Below are 15,251 nucleotides of genomic sequence, written 5' to 3'. Positions count from 1 at the left end.
TTTTCTTTGCTTTTATCCAAGTTTTTTCTTTGTTGTTATATTCGCTGATATATTAAGTTCATTAGAAATGTTTCTTGACTTTTGGTTAAAGCTCATAAATGGTAGTTTGAATGTCCCATTTCTGCCTTGGACAAGTAGGAGTAATTTGATTTCAAAGGTGAAAGAGGTTGTTCCACATTAAATCTATTTTATAGTCTTATTTTAGAATAAATGCAGCTTAATTGCTTTCAGTGTATGCATTTTGAATCTTAAGTTAGGATTTAATTTACATTTTGGAAAATGATATTTTGAAATTGGTTTGTAATTTGGGTACAGATAAGGGGTTTAAAAGTTCCCTATTTTATTTGTACATTTTAAAAAGTAAATTTTATTCAAATATAGTGCTAAGAGATTGTATAACTTTTCTAGTCAAATGGCTCATTGAGTTTATGTTTCGACTCACTCCCTTTGCTCCAAACACATAGCAGTGGCAGGTTAAATATAAAAAGAGAATACCAAAAGACACAGCTGGGCTTCCAGAAACCAGATAAATACCTTCATGGACCAGAAATGCAAAACAGTAAGCGAGACTGAAACTTGGCCTGTTGGACTCTATCCAAAGCAGGTGACGCACCAGGAGTTTGGCTGCAAGTAACAGAGACCAGATGTGCTACACGTGGGGCCAGAAGCCAGAGCCACCTTCACTGAGGGAAGCTGGGGACTGGGTAGACTTTATCCACTTTTGAAAAGAAACTAAGAAAAATATTGCCTATCTTCTGCTGAGTTTCTTGGTCTTACAGGACATGTTAGGCCTAGAATAACAAAGATGCAGCTTTGTATCCATCTGCGTGCTCAGTGACTGAAATATGATATCCCTTTTAATCTCGTGAAATACCTGCTCAAAAAAGGCATGAGAAATTTACCAGACTTCAGCAGTGGGGCCCTGCTGGATGCACATGCAAAGCCGCTGGACAGAGTAGGGTATGCACAGAGGGAAGGAGGGGAAGGAAGCACTTTCCCATTGAAAACGGGTGATTCCAAGATCTGTAAAGACATCAGTAAAGTCAGCTCTTGGAATACATATATATTTATATATATTATCCACTTTTTAAAAGGAACTAAGATAAATATTATCAATCTTCTGCTGAGGTTCCCAGTTTTACAGGAAGTTAGAGGCTCATATATTCCAGATGAAATACACAGCCCTACCAAGACTTTGGATACTACGAGATCATTGATTTTCTTGGTCATTGTAAAAGAGCAAGAAATCAGGAAAAAGAAACAGGCAGAAATGCAGTAGGGTGAGTGAATGACAAGTGATTGGGAGTCTTGGGAGTGAAAATGTGATCATTGAATCAAGGTGTAGCACACAGATTAAACTCTAGATGTTCAGAGATGGAAGGACTGGTGGATTGAAGATCGTGACGAAAATTTCATCCAGAGTGCAGCACAGAGATTTCTAAGTGGAAGAGCAGTCAGAAGCCATGGGATCGAGAAGTCCCAGCACCGTCTAAGAAGATTCCAAAACACAAAGTGAAGGGAGTGCCATAGGAATTGCTGGAGTGAACTGATGGAAATACCAAGTGCTCAGGTCAAAAGTGTGCTTCAGCTGCCAAGCAGAATTAAGAAAGCTAATTACACACTTCTGTATACCATGCTGTCACTGCTGGGTCACAGAGAAAACCTTTAAAGGCCATCAGAGGGGTGGGGGGCAGGGAGATAGACCAGGAAGGAGCAGCCATTTGACTCCAGGAGATTTATCATTTTTATCATCCGTCAATACCAAAAGACTGGAGAAAAACAGCTTGGATCCTAGAATTTCACCCAGCCTAATGCACTCAGGAATGGACTGAAGACATTTTTATTAAACGACTGGTAAAACTTTGTGACTCAGAGACCCTCATTTTGAAAAAAAAAAAAAAAAAAAACTACTAAAAGATTTTCTTCAGGAAGAAGGAAACTGGACCCAAAAGAAAGGAGTGGGATACGGAAAGCAATGGTGAGCACAAAAATTGAAAAGTGTGACACATGACTATTGGCTTTATACAACAAGGAATCCTAAGTAATGTGTAAAAGTTATGTGAACTTAACTAGACGACTGCAGTGTGGAAGGGCAAGCAGGGGTGTTCAGTGAGTAAGTTAAACTCACTAAAATCCTTGTGGTCTTCAGAGGAGGGAGAGAACATGGCGTAACTGGAGACTCAGTAAAAGGGTAACCACCAGAAGGTGGAAGGGAGCCTGTGGTTCTCAGACAGCAAAGAGATCAAAAGGACAGGGACGAATCTAGACCCCCTGATACAGCCAGCAGACGGCAGGAAGGGAGGACGGAGCAGAAACCAGGGTAGAAATGGGTCCAAACATAACCATAAGTGCACATTGATTTGGTTTTCTAATAGGATAATCACGTAGGAGTTTTAAAACTTAAGCACTGTTCATTAAGTGAAACAAACCTATAAACTCTTGAGTTGAATCCAGAATTGAAAACTTATTTTATTCTGTGTAGAAGAGGAAAAGAAAATGCTAAAGCTCTCTTTGCTTAATAGAGAACCTTCTCAAAGATAGGCACCATTAAAAAGCTGAGCTAGCAGACTGGGAGCATAGTTGAGTGGAGAGGCCCTGAGTTTGCTTCCCAGCAACACACACACTTGTAATCCAAGTCCTTGGGAGGCTGAGACAGGAAGATCACAGGTTTAAGGCCAGCCTCAGCAACCTAGCGAGGCCCTCAGAAACCTAGCAAGACCCTGTTTCCAAAAGGCGTAATAAATAGGGCTGGGGGTGTAGCTTGGAGGTAGAATGCCCAGGGTTCAATCCCCAGCACCGAAAAAAAAAGTGTACACTTTCAGGAGTTAGAGTACGTTTCTCAGGACGTGGCAGCCAACTCAACTGAGAATGTCATGAAAGGTTTTGTTGTTGCAAATAACATTTCTAAGGACATTTTAATAGCAGCAGGGTGGAACATTCCGAGACGTCTCCACATTTGGAGTGTAAGAGTGATGCTTTTCAGTCAATCTCCGCTCACTTTGAGGCCTGGCTTTCTAATGGTGCCTCTTTTTCAAAAGCCTTGTGAGGCTTGCTTTCACCAGCCACTAGGAAAGCACGAGGGCTCGGAGGTCGCCCCGATTCCATGGGGTGGTGAGTGCCATGCGGGAGGGTCACGGCTTTGAGGAGCTTGTAGCTTGCAGCATGAACAGAAGGAAGGACAGCCAGCTCTGGGAAGGAGGTGGAGGCTTGCAGGGCTGGGCACCTCCGTGCTGTCTCTGCTGCCCAGTAGCAGCAACATTTCACTGTAGAACTTGTACTTTCTTCATGTTGGCGTCATTTTACCCAAAGCCTTAGAAATGTATAGTCTTTTTGTGTGTGTGGTACAGGGGCATTCCACCTCCGAGTGTTTTGCTTACATGAATGTGGTCATACTATTTATTTTTTTTTTGGGGGGGGGGGTGGTACTGGGGTTCCTGGAAGCCCTTTTCCTTCCGGGCTACACTCCCAGACCTATTTTTATTTTTGGAAACAGGGTCTCTTATGCCAGCGTGGCTGGCTTTGAACCTGCGCGATCCTCCTGTCTCCGCCTCCCAAGTGCAGGGATGACAAGCGTGCGCCACCACGCCCGGCTGTGGTCATACTTTTTGTTGGGAGAGTCAGGAGATGTTGTATGCCAAGGATGAGAAAAAAATATAACCTTTATAGTTAGAGACAGGCCAAACATGGCAACTAGGAGTAGGTTCTCAAATAAAATAGATGATTTGTAGCCGGGCTTGGTGATGCACGCTTGTAATCCCAGCATTCAGGAGGCGGAGACCAGAGGATCGAGGTTGCTGGACAGCCTCAGCTACTTAGGCCCTTCGCAACTCAGTGAGACCCTGTTTCAAAAAAAATAAGAAAAGACTAAAAATTAGGACTAGGGGTGTAGCCCCTGGGTTCCATCCCTAGTACCGCCAAAAAAAAAAAAAAAAGATACTTTGTAAATTCTCATATCTCCTTTTTAGAGCAGTTTCAGCTGGGCGTGGTGGCGCACACTTGTACTCCCAGCACTTGGGAGGTTGACAGGAAGATCGTACAGGTTCGAAGCCAGCTTCACTACTGAGTGAGGCTTTCAGCAACTTAGACCCTGTTTCCAAATAAAGTATAAAAAATAGGTCTCGGAGTATAGCCCGGAGATAGAAAAGCCCCTGGGTTTCACCCCCAGTAACACAAAAATAAATAAAGATAGCAGTTTCACCTCAAAACAAAGTGGCATTTTAATTTTCCACTGTTTAATGTTCTTCGAACCTGTGTGATCTCCTGTCTCCACGTCCCAAGCGCAGGGATTACAAGCATGCGCCACCACGCCCGGCAGTGGGTTTTACATTTTAGAGTGTTGTTCTTTCTGTTTCCCTTGCTGCACCTGCATAAAAAGGCTCTGCAGTTGGCTTGCACTAAGAAGGAAGATGAGCACACCTGTGAACCTGTAAATAGTATGGGGGGATAAAACACAAAAACCTAATAAGTAGAGTATGGAACATGCGTCCACAAAAAAAATATATACCTTAGCCGGGCGTGGTGGCTCACGCTTGTAATCCCAGCATTTGGGAGGCTGAGACCGGAGGATGGCGGTTCGCAGACAGCCTCAGCTACTTAGGTCCTCCACAACTTAGTGAGACCCTGTTTCAAAATAAAGAATAAAAAAATAGGGCAGGAGGTGTAGCTTGGAGGTCAAATGCGCCTGGGTTCCATCCCCAGACCCCCCCCCAACAAAAAAAATTATATATATATATATCTTAAAAATTATTCAGAGTTTGAAATATTGACATGGATAAAGAAATATCAAGCTAATGCCAATTAAAAATAAATCTACCTTATAATGTGAGATTGTAATGCACCAATAAAAGCACATTAAGAAGAAATCTGCTAGCCAGGTGTGGCGGTGCACACTTGTAATCCCAGCATTTGGGAGGCTAAGACAGGAGCATCACAGTTCGTGGACAGCCTCAGCTACTTAGTGAGGCCCTTTGCAACTCAGTGAGAACTTGTTTCAAAATAAAGAATAAATAATAGGGCTGGGATGTAGCTTGGAGGTAAAATGCCCCTAGGTTCCATCTCCAGTACTGGGGGGGTGGAGCTACAAAGCTAGGTGTGGTAGTGCATACTTGTAATCCCAACGTCTGGGAGGTTGAGACAGCAGGATCACAGTTCATGGACAGCCTCAGCTACTTAGGCCCTTTGCAACTCAGCTATTTAGGCCCTGTTTCAAAATAAAGAATAAAAAATAGGGCTGGAAGTGTAGCTTGGAGGTAGAATGCCCCTCGATTCCATCTCTAGTACTGCAAAGGGAAAAAAAGAAAATCCATATATTACCATAACAAAGAATTTAATGGAAAAACAAATGGGAATTTTAAAACTGTATCATAAAGGAATAAACCACCAGTAAGATACAACAAACTTTATGCACTTAAGACTTTGTCCTCATCGGGCGTGGTGGTGCACACTTGTATCCCAGTACATGGGAGGCTGAGACTGGAGGATCCAGGTTCACAGCCAGCCTCAGATACTTAGGCTCTTTGCAAATTATTAAGACCCTGTTTCAAAATAAAAAATAAAAAATCAGGCTCTGAGGGTGTAGCCCAGTGATAGAATGTCCTTGGGTTCAATCCCCAGCACCACACACACACACACACCCCCAAAAAAAACTTTGTCCTCAAAGTATATTAAGTAAAACCTTGTAAAATTATGAGAAGTTGATGGGATATTTTAGAAGGGACATATGTTTTCTCTAATATGCCCCAGCTAGGGAGTATTTGGGATCACAGAGAGACTCCAGATAATCGAGGAGATTGTCAGTGGCGCCAAGGAGGAAGGGAAGAGGAGGAGGAAGACTGAGGTCCATTAATGGAATACTACCTGCGACTATGTGTATACATGTGAACATTCCATCGTCAGTCTGGGTACTTGGTATTGGGAGGGACAGAAATGAGGCGAGAGGGCACCAAGTACCGTGTGCATGTGTGCCCTTGTTAACATCATCTACTCTGTGATGTGAGACTAATGTACCGATTTAAAGGGATTTTTTTTTTTTTTTTTTTTTTTTTTTGTGGTACTGGGGTTCCTGGAAGCCCTTCCACCTCCGGGCTACACTCCCAGACCTATTTTTTTATATATATATTTTTATTTGGAAACGGTCTCTTAACCCAGAGCAGCTGGCTTCGAACCTGCGTGATCCTCCTGTCTCCACCTCCCAAGCACGGGGATTACAAGCGTGCGCCACCACGCCCGGCTTAAAGGGATATTTTTAAGGGCTTCAATCCAAAACTGATGGATCAAGGATACTAAAGAATAGTGAAATCTGTGGAAGATTTAAACAATAAAAGTAATCTTGATGTATATGAGGAAATCGATAGAAAACAGGTAACACTGTTTCTGTGTATATGTGTAACAGTTCAGAAAATTTGACTGCATATTAGGTCATTAAGGGAGCCTCAACAAATTTTAAAGAACACATATGCAAAACACATTCTCTGGATACAGTGTAATTAGAACTATAAAATCAGAATTGCAAGCCAGGCATTAATACACGCCTGTCTGTAAACCCAGTACTTGGGAGGTTGAGATAGGAGGATCACATGTTTGAGGCCAGTCCCAGCAACATAGCAAGACTTTGTTTCAAAATAAGTGCTGGGGGCATACCTCAGAGGTAGAACACTCCTAGGTTCAATCTCCATTACCAAGAATTTAAAAAAATCATAATTGCAAAAGTAGTTTTGAAAGAGGCAATAATTGAAACAAAAATTATGTCCTAGAAATTAAAGAGGAAATCATAATAGGAATCCCAAATTTGTTATAAATGTATATCAGAATTTTAAGCATGGAAAGGTATATGTCACAAACAAGATGAAATGCAAAGGATAATTATAGCAGGAAAGAGTAACAATCAAGCATTCAACTCAGAAACCCAGAGGAAGTACAGAAGAAACCTCACTCAGAGCAGAAGTAGTAACAGCCGAAGTTAATGAGTAGAACAAATCCTGCAGGACATACCATGAAAGTCAACTAGAAAACCAGAATAAATGAATAACTTCTAATGAAATATCAGTACAAAGGACACCTTTTGGATGACATCAGGTCCAGAAGTCTTTAGGCACTTGTTAGTAGCATTTCAAAGCCTAAATCTTGGGAAAGATTGTAATTTTTTTTTTTCCCCCTGTACTGGGGATGGAACCCAGGGGCATTCTACCTCCGAGCTATCCCCACCCCTATTTTTTACTCTTTATTTTTGAAACAGAGTCTCACTGAGTTGCAAAGGGCCTCACTAAGTAACTGAGGCTGTCTGTGAACCCAGGTCCTCCTGTCTCAGCCTCCCAAATGTTGAGATTACAAGCGTGTGTCACCACGCCCGGCAGATTATAACTTTTAAGCAAAATCTCAGGACAGAATAAGAAAAGTGTATGTATCAATATCATAGGGTTGAAGAACATTTTTTAAACTTATAAATCAAATGAAGTAGCTGTTTTTATTTTATTAGAAACTGCAGAAGATTTATCCTGGAAATGTATGTGTAGGTAAGCATTAGAAAGATTAATACCTCACATCATACAACAAAATGTCAAAATTTAAAGTGTTCCCATTAAACTCAAGAGGAAGACATGGGTATCTGATAATTATATTTCTGCACAGCACTATACTGGAAGACCTAACCATTTCAGTAGAGTAAAAACAAGAAAGAAATCAGAGTTGTTAAGTATTGGAAAGAAAAGACCGTACTGTTCCCATTTGAAGACAGTATAATTGTCTACAAAGAAAATTTCAAGAAAACCAATAAACCATTAGGAGTAATGAGGCTTCAGGAAGGTTGCAAGAGAAACATCAGTCATGTTCAGAATGACAGCTCACACCTAAGAGCAGTCGTGGCATGAGCAGAGACTGCCGCTGTAGGTAGGAAGGCCAGCCACCTCCCCACGCTGTCCACGCCTTCACTGTGGTTTGGATCATTGTTCAGTTGGGGTTTTCAAGGGAACCCAGAAGGCTATCTTAAAGCTTTCGTGGAAAAGCAAAGATCTAAGAGTAGGAAAAGGCTGAAAAGGGGGGGGACACTTGCTCTGTCAGAGAGTAAGTCTTGTAAAGCTATCTATGGTAATTAAGGTAGTAAAGTAATTATTCATACAGATAAAAAGAGAAAATAGCAGTAGAAAGCTGAATCACAGAAAAGCTTGAGACTCAAAAATACTTGCATTATAAATGAATAACGAAAGGATGAATTATATTTAAGAATGTTACTGGACAACTTATCCATAAGGAAAAACTCAGCCCATACCTCACTACATGCTTAAAGATCAATTCCAGATTAATTGGAAGTCCAAATGAAAAAAATTAAGCTTTAAATATTTAGAAGAAAATATGAAAGATATAAAACTAGAGAAATATTTCCTGAGCCACAAAAAGCACAAATGATGAAGGAAGAGATCAAGTTAATATTCAGAATATTAAGAGGTAAACGCTCTGAATAGTAAAGGTACGATTCCACAAAGTGAAAAGACAAGCCACAGAGCAGGGCCGAGCTCGGCCGCGAGGAGCCGAGGAGGTTTGTGTTCCGGGCAGTGAACTGGGACACCTGAGAGCCCGGTGGGACCCGTGATGCTGACGCCAACACGTGACGCGCACATCTCAAGTGGTTGGTAGCTTGAGAGACGTGAAGCTTCCCTAGTGGAGAGGAAATGACATGACCATTGCAAGCATATCAAATGGGTAAAAACAAAGGCTAATAAGTGATACTGACAAAAGTGTGGAGAATGAGAGCTTTCATACACGGGGCCGGGCGTGTGGCGCACGCTCGTCATCCCAGCATTCGGGAGGCGGAGCCAGAGGATCACAGGTCGTGGACAACCTCAGCTACTTAGCGAGGCCCTCCGCAACTCAGTGAGACCCTGTTTCAAAAAGTAAAAATACTAAAAAAATAAATAGGACTGGGGGTGTAGGTCGGGGTACAGTGCCTCTGGGTTCCATCCCTGGTACTGCAAAAAAAAAAAAAAAATCAAAATAACTAGGGGAATTAAGTTTTTGTTCCTGGTTATGGCCCCTAGTATGTCACACATGCACAAGGAAATACTAAGAATTACTGTACCATTGCAGGTAAATGATGTGTTCACAAGTGAAAGCTTGGGAACAACCTCAGTGATTATTAGGACACTGTATGATAAATTTATACAATTTCACAACACTGAAAATGAACTACAGCAATGGTTAGCCAGTGTGGCTTATTTGTAAAGAGTTTATTGGAACATGGCTAAACTTGTTTACATCTTGTCTCTGCCTTTGCAGAAATTATTGGTTGTGATAGAGATCATACAGTCCACAGAGCCTAAAATATTTACCAACTTACCAGCCCCTAAACTAGAACTGTATTTATTGACCTGGTAAATTTCAAACCTATGGCACATGTCTGTAATCCCAGTACTGAGACAAGAGGATCGCAGGTTCAAGGACAGCCTTAGCTAGTAGTGAGGCTCTCATCCACCTAGTGAGACTGTTTCAAAATAAAAAATAAAATTTAGCTGGGGATGTAGTCCAGAGATCAAATGCCCCTGAGTTCACTCCCAGTACCAAAAAAAAAAAAAAAAAACTTAGTGTTGTGAAAATAGTAAGTCCAGCTGGGTGTGGCGGCACACGCTTGTAATCCCAGCATTTGGGCGGCTGAGACAGGAGGATCATAGTTCTCAGCTTCAGCTACTTTGGCCCTTTGCAACTCAGTGAGACCTGTTTCAAAGTAAAGAATAAAAAATAGGGCTGGGAGTGTAGCTTGGGGTTAGAATGCCCCTGGGTTTCATCCCCAGTACCACATACACACACAAAAAAAATTTAGAATAATGACTGTAGTACAAAATAGGTTATATATGTATATATATGTTACAATATATAAAACAGGTTATTTATATATATGTATATATGTAGGTTATAAATGCCTGCATATGTATTAATAGTATAAAATATGCATAGGAAACTCAACTGCCAAATACATAATGGTAGTGGTTGCCATAGTAGAGAGGGAGGTAGGAAGGGAAATAGGATTGAGGGAGGTCCGAGCTCCACCAGTTTCTGTAATATATTTCTTTAACAAAGATAGTATAAGTAAAATGTTAGGATTTGATCTCTAACTGGATAGTTAAACATAAATGTTGAATAATGTTAATTGTCCCTTTTTTGAACATTTGAAATATTTTATAATTTTTAAATGTATTTTGCCCTCATGATAACAAATATTAATAAAGTGCTCCGAATATTTTTCTAGCATATATTTAAGTATTTTGTATTAAATTGTTGGAAATGGAAGATTTCGGGTGTATTCAGTCTAGTCACCCCTCCATGCTGGTCTGGTATGGAGCTATACCTATCTGTATTTCTATCTTTTAATAAACTTCTTTAAATCTTCAAAAAAAAAAAAAGAAATGGAAGATTTCATGCTTGCGTTAGTTTTACTTTATCTTAAATATTGTTTACATGTAAAATTGATTGATAGAATAACAGTGACCAAAAATAATAATATAGTCCTTTTTAAGTTTAGAATAATATCAGAAAGGCTAGGGCATGAGCTAATAATATGTGTAATAAAAGCCAAGGAAAATAAAAGGCTTTTGGGTCAAGAAAAAATGTTTACAAAGAAATATTTGATCCATGACGTGGTATCAATGATGTGACTTAAAAGAAAACCGAAGAAAAGTAGAACTAGGAAATAATATTAGAAAGAGTACGGCTGGGTTGGTAGCACACGCCTGTAATCCCAGCACTTGGGAGGCGGAGTCAGGAGAAGCCCAGGTTAGAGGGAGCCTCAGCACTTTAGAGACACGCTCAGCAATTTAGCAAGACCCTGTTTCAAAATAAAAAATAAAAAGGGCTGAGATTGTAGCTCGGAGATAGGATGCCCTGGGCTCAATCTGCAGAAAGAAGAGAAAAGTAAGCAATCCAGCATTGGCGGTTTTAGTTTATCACTAGCTGTATACATTTATATGGGTAATTTTATCTTCAGGTTTGGTTTTCTTAAGTAAAATAGAAAGCAGTCCCTTCTTAACTCTGACCCAGTGTCTTGTTGGGTATTTCTAATCCATTGTTTCCATCAAGAAAAATTACCTTCCAACATAAAAGGTAAATGTGAAAAAAGTTAAGACAGAGGTGAAGTCTTGGTGAACAGTGCGCACTGCTTTGGTTCATCTCTTCAAGCCAGGATTTATGTCTTCACTGCAGACCACTGACTACTTAGCTTCCTCCAATCAGCTGGTCTCTTACTTGGCCTCCTGAGTACTGGGATTACAAGTGTATGCCACCACACCCGGGTTTACTTTTTTATATTTCTGCTTTATTTTATCCTGATGTCAGGACAGCAGATAGAATATTGTTATCACCAACATCAATGCCTCACGTCATAAAACGGTCAAGAAATCTCAGTGAAGCCCTTGCTGCTCTGTCCTTGAGCTCATGCAGAAACTCAGACCTGAGCTGAGCTTACAGCACGTATTTTTTAATTGAATTGGAATCTTCCGTTTCTGTGGTTGCATGACCTATACTTGAGGCGGCACTTGATTCTAACCTGTTGTCCTGTGTGTGCTTGCTTTTGAGTAGTTGATGGATTTACAGCTGAGTGACAGTAACTTTCGTCGACACATCCTGTTGCAGTATCTCATTCTATTCCAGTATCTCAAGGGACAGGTCAAATTCAAAAGGTAAGTTCATAAGGGTAGTAAAAGGTTTTTCACTAGCAGCATAGGAAGGTCGGGATTACAGTGTTGTCCTTAGGTGTCCGCCATCTTGGCTTAAGGGCTTCATCCCTTAAACACTTCCATCGCAGCAGACAGCCAGCCACTGGGAGCTTTTAGAGGTAGCATCTAAAAATTGTGTGGAGCGGAGGGTGATAAGTGTCTTCTGTGCACTTTCCTGCTGAGCCCCGGGCTCCCCCGGGGTTGGAAGGCTCGGCTCCAGACTCCTCAGTCCCTTCTCCCCTGCTCACGCTCCCTTCCAGGCTGATTTGCACACTAGGCCAGTAGTACTCCCCTCGCAGGCTGTGAGCGTCTTAGGACATGAGAACCAAAAGGAACGTAGAAAATCGTGAAGCCAAGAGGAGTTCCAGTTTAGTTGGGGTTTCACAGAACCTCATCAAGATACCCGTCCAAGTGTCCCACCTGGGCGACCATTTCCTCTTGCCTAAGTGCAGCAGCCGCCCTTGACGCCTCTCATGTTAAGTTCACAGAACAGTGCCGTGTTGGCCGCACAAAGAGCTGGCTTCCCTGCCGCTGGTCTGAGTCCAGTGTCATCACTCCCTGGCTTTACTGCCGCTCTTCCAGAATGCGCATTTCACGGTTGGACGTGGTAATACTCAATGTTATCTTTCCATTTCAGAGGTTTGGGCTTAGGCCTTGGTGGAATTCAGCGAGCTCTATGGCCTTGTGCAGATCGTTGAGCCACCGTAGTCTGTTAACAGTGACCCACGGGTGTCCTCCCGGTATCTGCGGGATGGCTGTAGAGTATCCAGTGCACAGGGAGAACTCAGTATGGCAGCCAGGAGCAATCTCAGCTTGCCCGCAGCATTTTCTAGGTTTCTTATTCATCTTATTTTGAATAAGTTTTAAAGAAATATAGCTTGCCTATCTGTGCATTGTGCACAGGAGTACAGTGACGCTGTCTGAAGTTTTCATCTCACATTAACATAGGAAACGCTTATTACTCCGTTCATGACCCGCTCACTGTGTCATCCCCCGACAGCCCTTGTCTTCAGCTGTAGTGCTCTGGCCTTGAACCACTGTCTCATTTTTGACTGTTCTTATCTTGGTCAGTTTTGACACTGCTTACAATATGGCTAACATATGAGTTATATGCCTTATATTTTGTTCAAGACCATGAAAAATCCTAAAGTTGAATAAATTGTCTGACTCAAGCGCATGTTGTCGCTTTGTTTCCTAGTTCAAACTATGTTTTAACTGATGAGCAATCGCTCTGGATTGAAGACACTACAAAGTCAGTCTACCAAGTAAGTCAACGTGCGGCAAACCCATGAGTGGAAAAAATGGAAATTTAGGATTTTTTTGTTTCACCCCAAATAGGAAAATAAGGATAAAGTTAAGCTCAGGTACAAGACCACAAACACTTCTCGGTTCTCTGCCTACAAACCACTCCTATGATGCAGAAAGTTGCCGAAAGCTTAGTATATTCTTTCTAATCACAGCTGCTATCTGAAAACCCCCCCGATGGAGAAAGATTTTCAAAGATGGTAGAGGTATGTGTTTCATATTTATATAGTTTTCTTAGCACTAAATATAATTTCAAAGGATTCCATTATGCAAATGTAATGTGTTTCTTTTTCCTAGCATATATTAAACACTGAGGAAAATTGGAACTCTTGGAAAAATGAAGGTTGCCCAAGTTTTGTTAAAGAAAGGTAAATATGTACTCATCACGTGAAATATGAAAAAGACATCCTAAAATATAATTTGGTATATCAGTGGCTTTGTAAGAGTACAACCACTTTGTTTTACTTCTGTTTCTACTTTTTAACCTCACATTTCTTCTTTTGTATGTATATGTGTGGTGCTGGGGATTGAACCCAGGGGCATTCTACTTCTGAGCTATACCCCCAGCCTGATTTTTTTATTCTTTATTTTGAAACAGGATTTCACTAAGTTGCAGCGGGCCTTACTGAGTAGCTGAGGCTTTCTTCAAACCTGCAATCCTGTCTTAGCCTCCCAAATGCTGGTATTACAAGCATGCGCCACCATGCCCAGCTTTTCGCATTTCTTATAATTCTTAGTGCAAATTGATCTGTGTACTGAAAATACGCTGTTTATCTACTTGTAATTTCTTTTATTATAGTGGCATTTTTATCTTCTGTGTGATTAAAAGAGTCTTGTTAGGTTGCTGAGGCCAGCCTGTCACCTGTGATTCTCCTGTCTCTGCCTCTGCCCCAGTACTGGGATTGTAGACAGCATGTCCTCCCACACCAGCTTTGTTTTGTTCGTTTTGGTGGTGTTGGGGGTTGAACTCAGGGCCTCACGCGTGCTAGGAGAGTGTTCTACCGCTGAGCTACACCCCTCGGGGCCTTAAGTATTTTTTTAAAGACCTCCATTCCTCTCACCATAGTGGTGCATGCTTATAATCCCAGTACTTGGGAGTCATAGACAGGAGGATCACAGGTTCAAGGCCAGCCTGAGCAATTTAGCGAGGTGTTTCACAACTTAGACCCTGTTTCAAAATAAAGACTAAAATAGGGCTGGGATGTAGCTTAGAGGCAGAATACCTCTGGACTCAATCTCCAATACCACAATAAAAGAAGGAAGTGACTTTCGTTTCTTGTATCCATTTGTAATTCTAAAAATAGCATATGTTTTGTTCACCACAGAACATCAGACACCAAGCCGGCAAGAATCATGCGGAAGAGAACAGCCCCAGAGGATTTTTTAGGAAAAGGGCCCAGCAGGAAAATTTTGATGGGAAAGTAGGTTAATTTGTCTTCGTATATTGGACGTTCTTGGTTGTTTTTATATTTTGAAAGTGTTACTATTATCTCTGGTTTCTTACATGTGATGTGCACTTGTGCTTGGCGCACAGATGGTTACTGAAGCAGACCGCAGCCTGTCGCTCAGAGTTGGCTGTGTGGCTTCACACAGCTGGACATACTTTCCGTTTTGTTTCCAACCTCCAAAAATCTTGTCTCTAGGCTAGGCCGTATTTTGTGTGTTACCAACAGTAGAATTGTTTAGATTAGTGCAGTTTGCTCCTAATTATTACAAAGTACTCTGGTCCTTGAGTTCTGTTAGCTCTCAGTTAACTATTCCTTGCTTTTCATTGTGCCTAAATATTTTCAGAAAAAAATAGATAAGTATGGATATATGTTAAATACCAAAAATTTTGAAGAGAACTAAAACTCACACTATCACCATTGAGAACTCTAGTTTATGTTTGTATTTATTTTCCTGTTCAGTTTAAGGCAAATGAGAAGGGTGCCTGTAATAAGATGTGTGTCTGTTTTGTAGTGACGAGTTAACAAGGCTTTGGAATCTCTGCCCTGATAATATGGAAGCCTGTAAATCAGAGACCAGGTAAGTTTAAAATTTCTCCAGTGTCACAATCTCAGATGTTGGGTCAGGGTAATGGAGCCTTTCCTCAGCTGTGATCAGAGCATGACTTCCTGCCGTAAAACATCGAGAACACTGGTCACGTAACACTAGGGACTCAGGAGAGAGAAGGTTCACAAGGAACTGGGACACCATGGCACAGCCTCCACCGTGGAAGTGTGGAGGCCACGCGGGAGCCTCCAGGGGGCA

General features: G+C 41.4%; 1 protein-coding gene across 2 annotated transcripts in view; it reads left to right on the top strand.

Annotated features, from left to right (window-relative positions):
• THOC1 (THO complex subunit 1) overlaps window positions 1-15,251 on the top strand; it is a gene marked incomplete at both ends in the record, with an annotated part of 40,833 nt that overhangs the window by 17,301 nt on the left and 8,281 nt on the right. The window contains 6 exons of one of the 2 annotated variants that reach the window (XM_080714538.1): window positions 11,560-11,660; window positions 12,895-12,961; window positions 13,157-13,207; window positions 13,299-13,369; window positions 14,327-14,422; window positions 14,961-15,026. In XM_080714538.1, the coding sequence (XP_080570664.1) occupies window positions 11,560-11,660; window positions 12,895-12,961; window positions 13,157-13,207; window positions 13,299-13,369; window positions 14,327-14,422; window positions 14,961-15,026 (452 nt within the window). The remainder of the gene's footprint in view (window positions 1-11,559; window positions 11,661-12,894; window positions 12,962-13,156; window positions 13,208-13,298; window positions 13,370-14,326; window positions 14,423-14,960; window positions 15,027-15,251) is intronic. The other variant, XM_080714539.1, reaches the window with a different exon arrangement.

Source organism: Muscardinus avellanarius (assembly GCF_963383645.1).
Source record: "Muscardinus avellanarius genome assembly, chromosome: 17".
Taxonomy (NCBI): Eukaryota; Metazoa; Chordata; class Mammalia; order Rodentia; family Gliridae; genus Muscardinus; species Muscardinus avellanarius.
The sequence above is the reverse complement of the archived record's forward strand: the minus strand, read 5'-3'. Positions and strand labels throughout refer to the sequence as shown.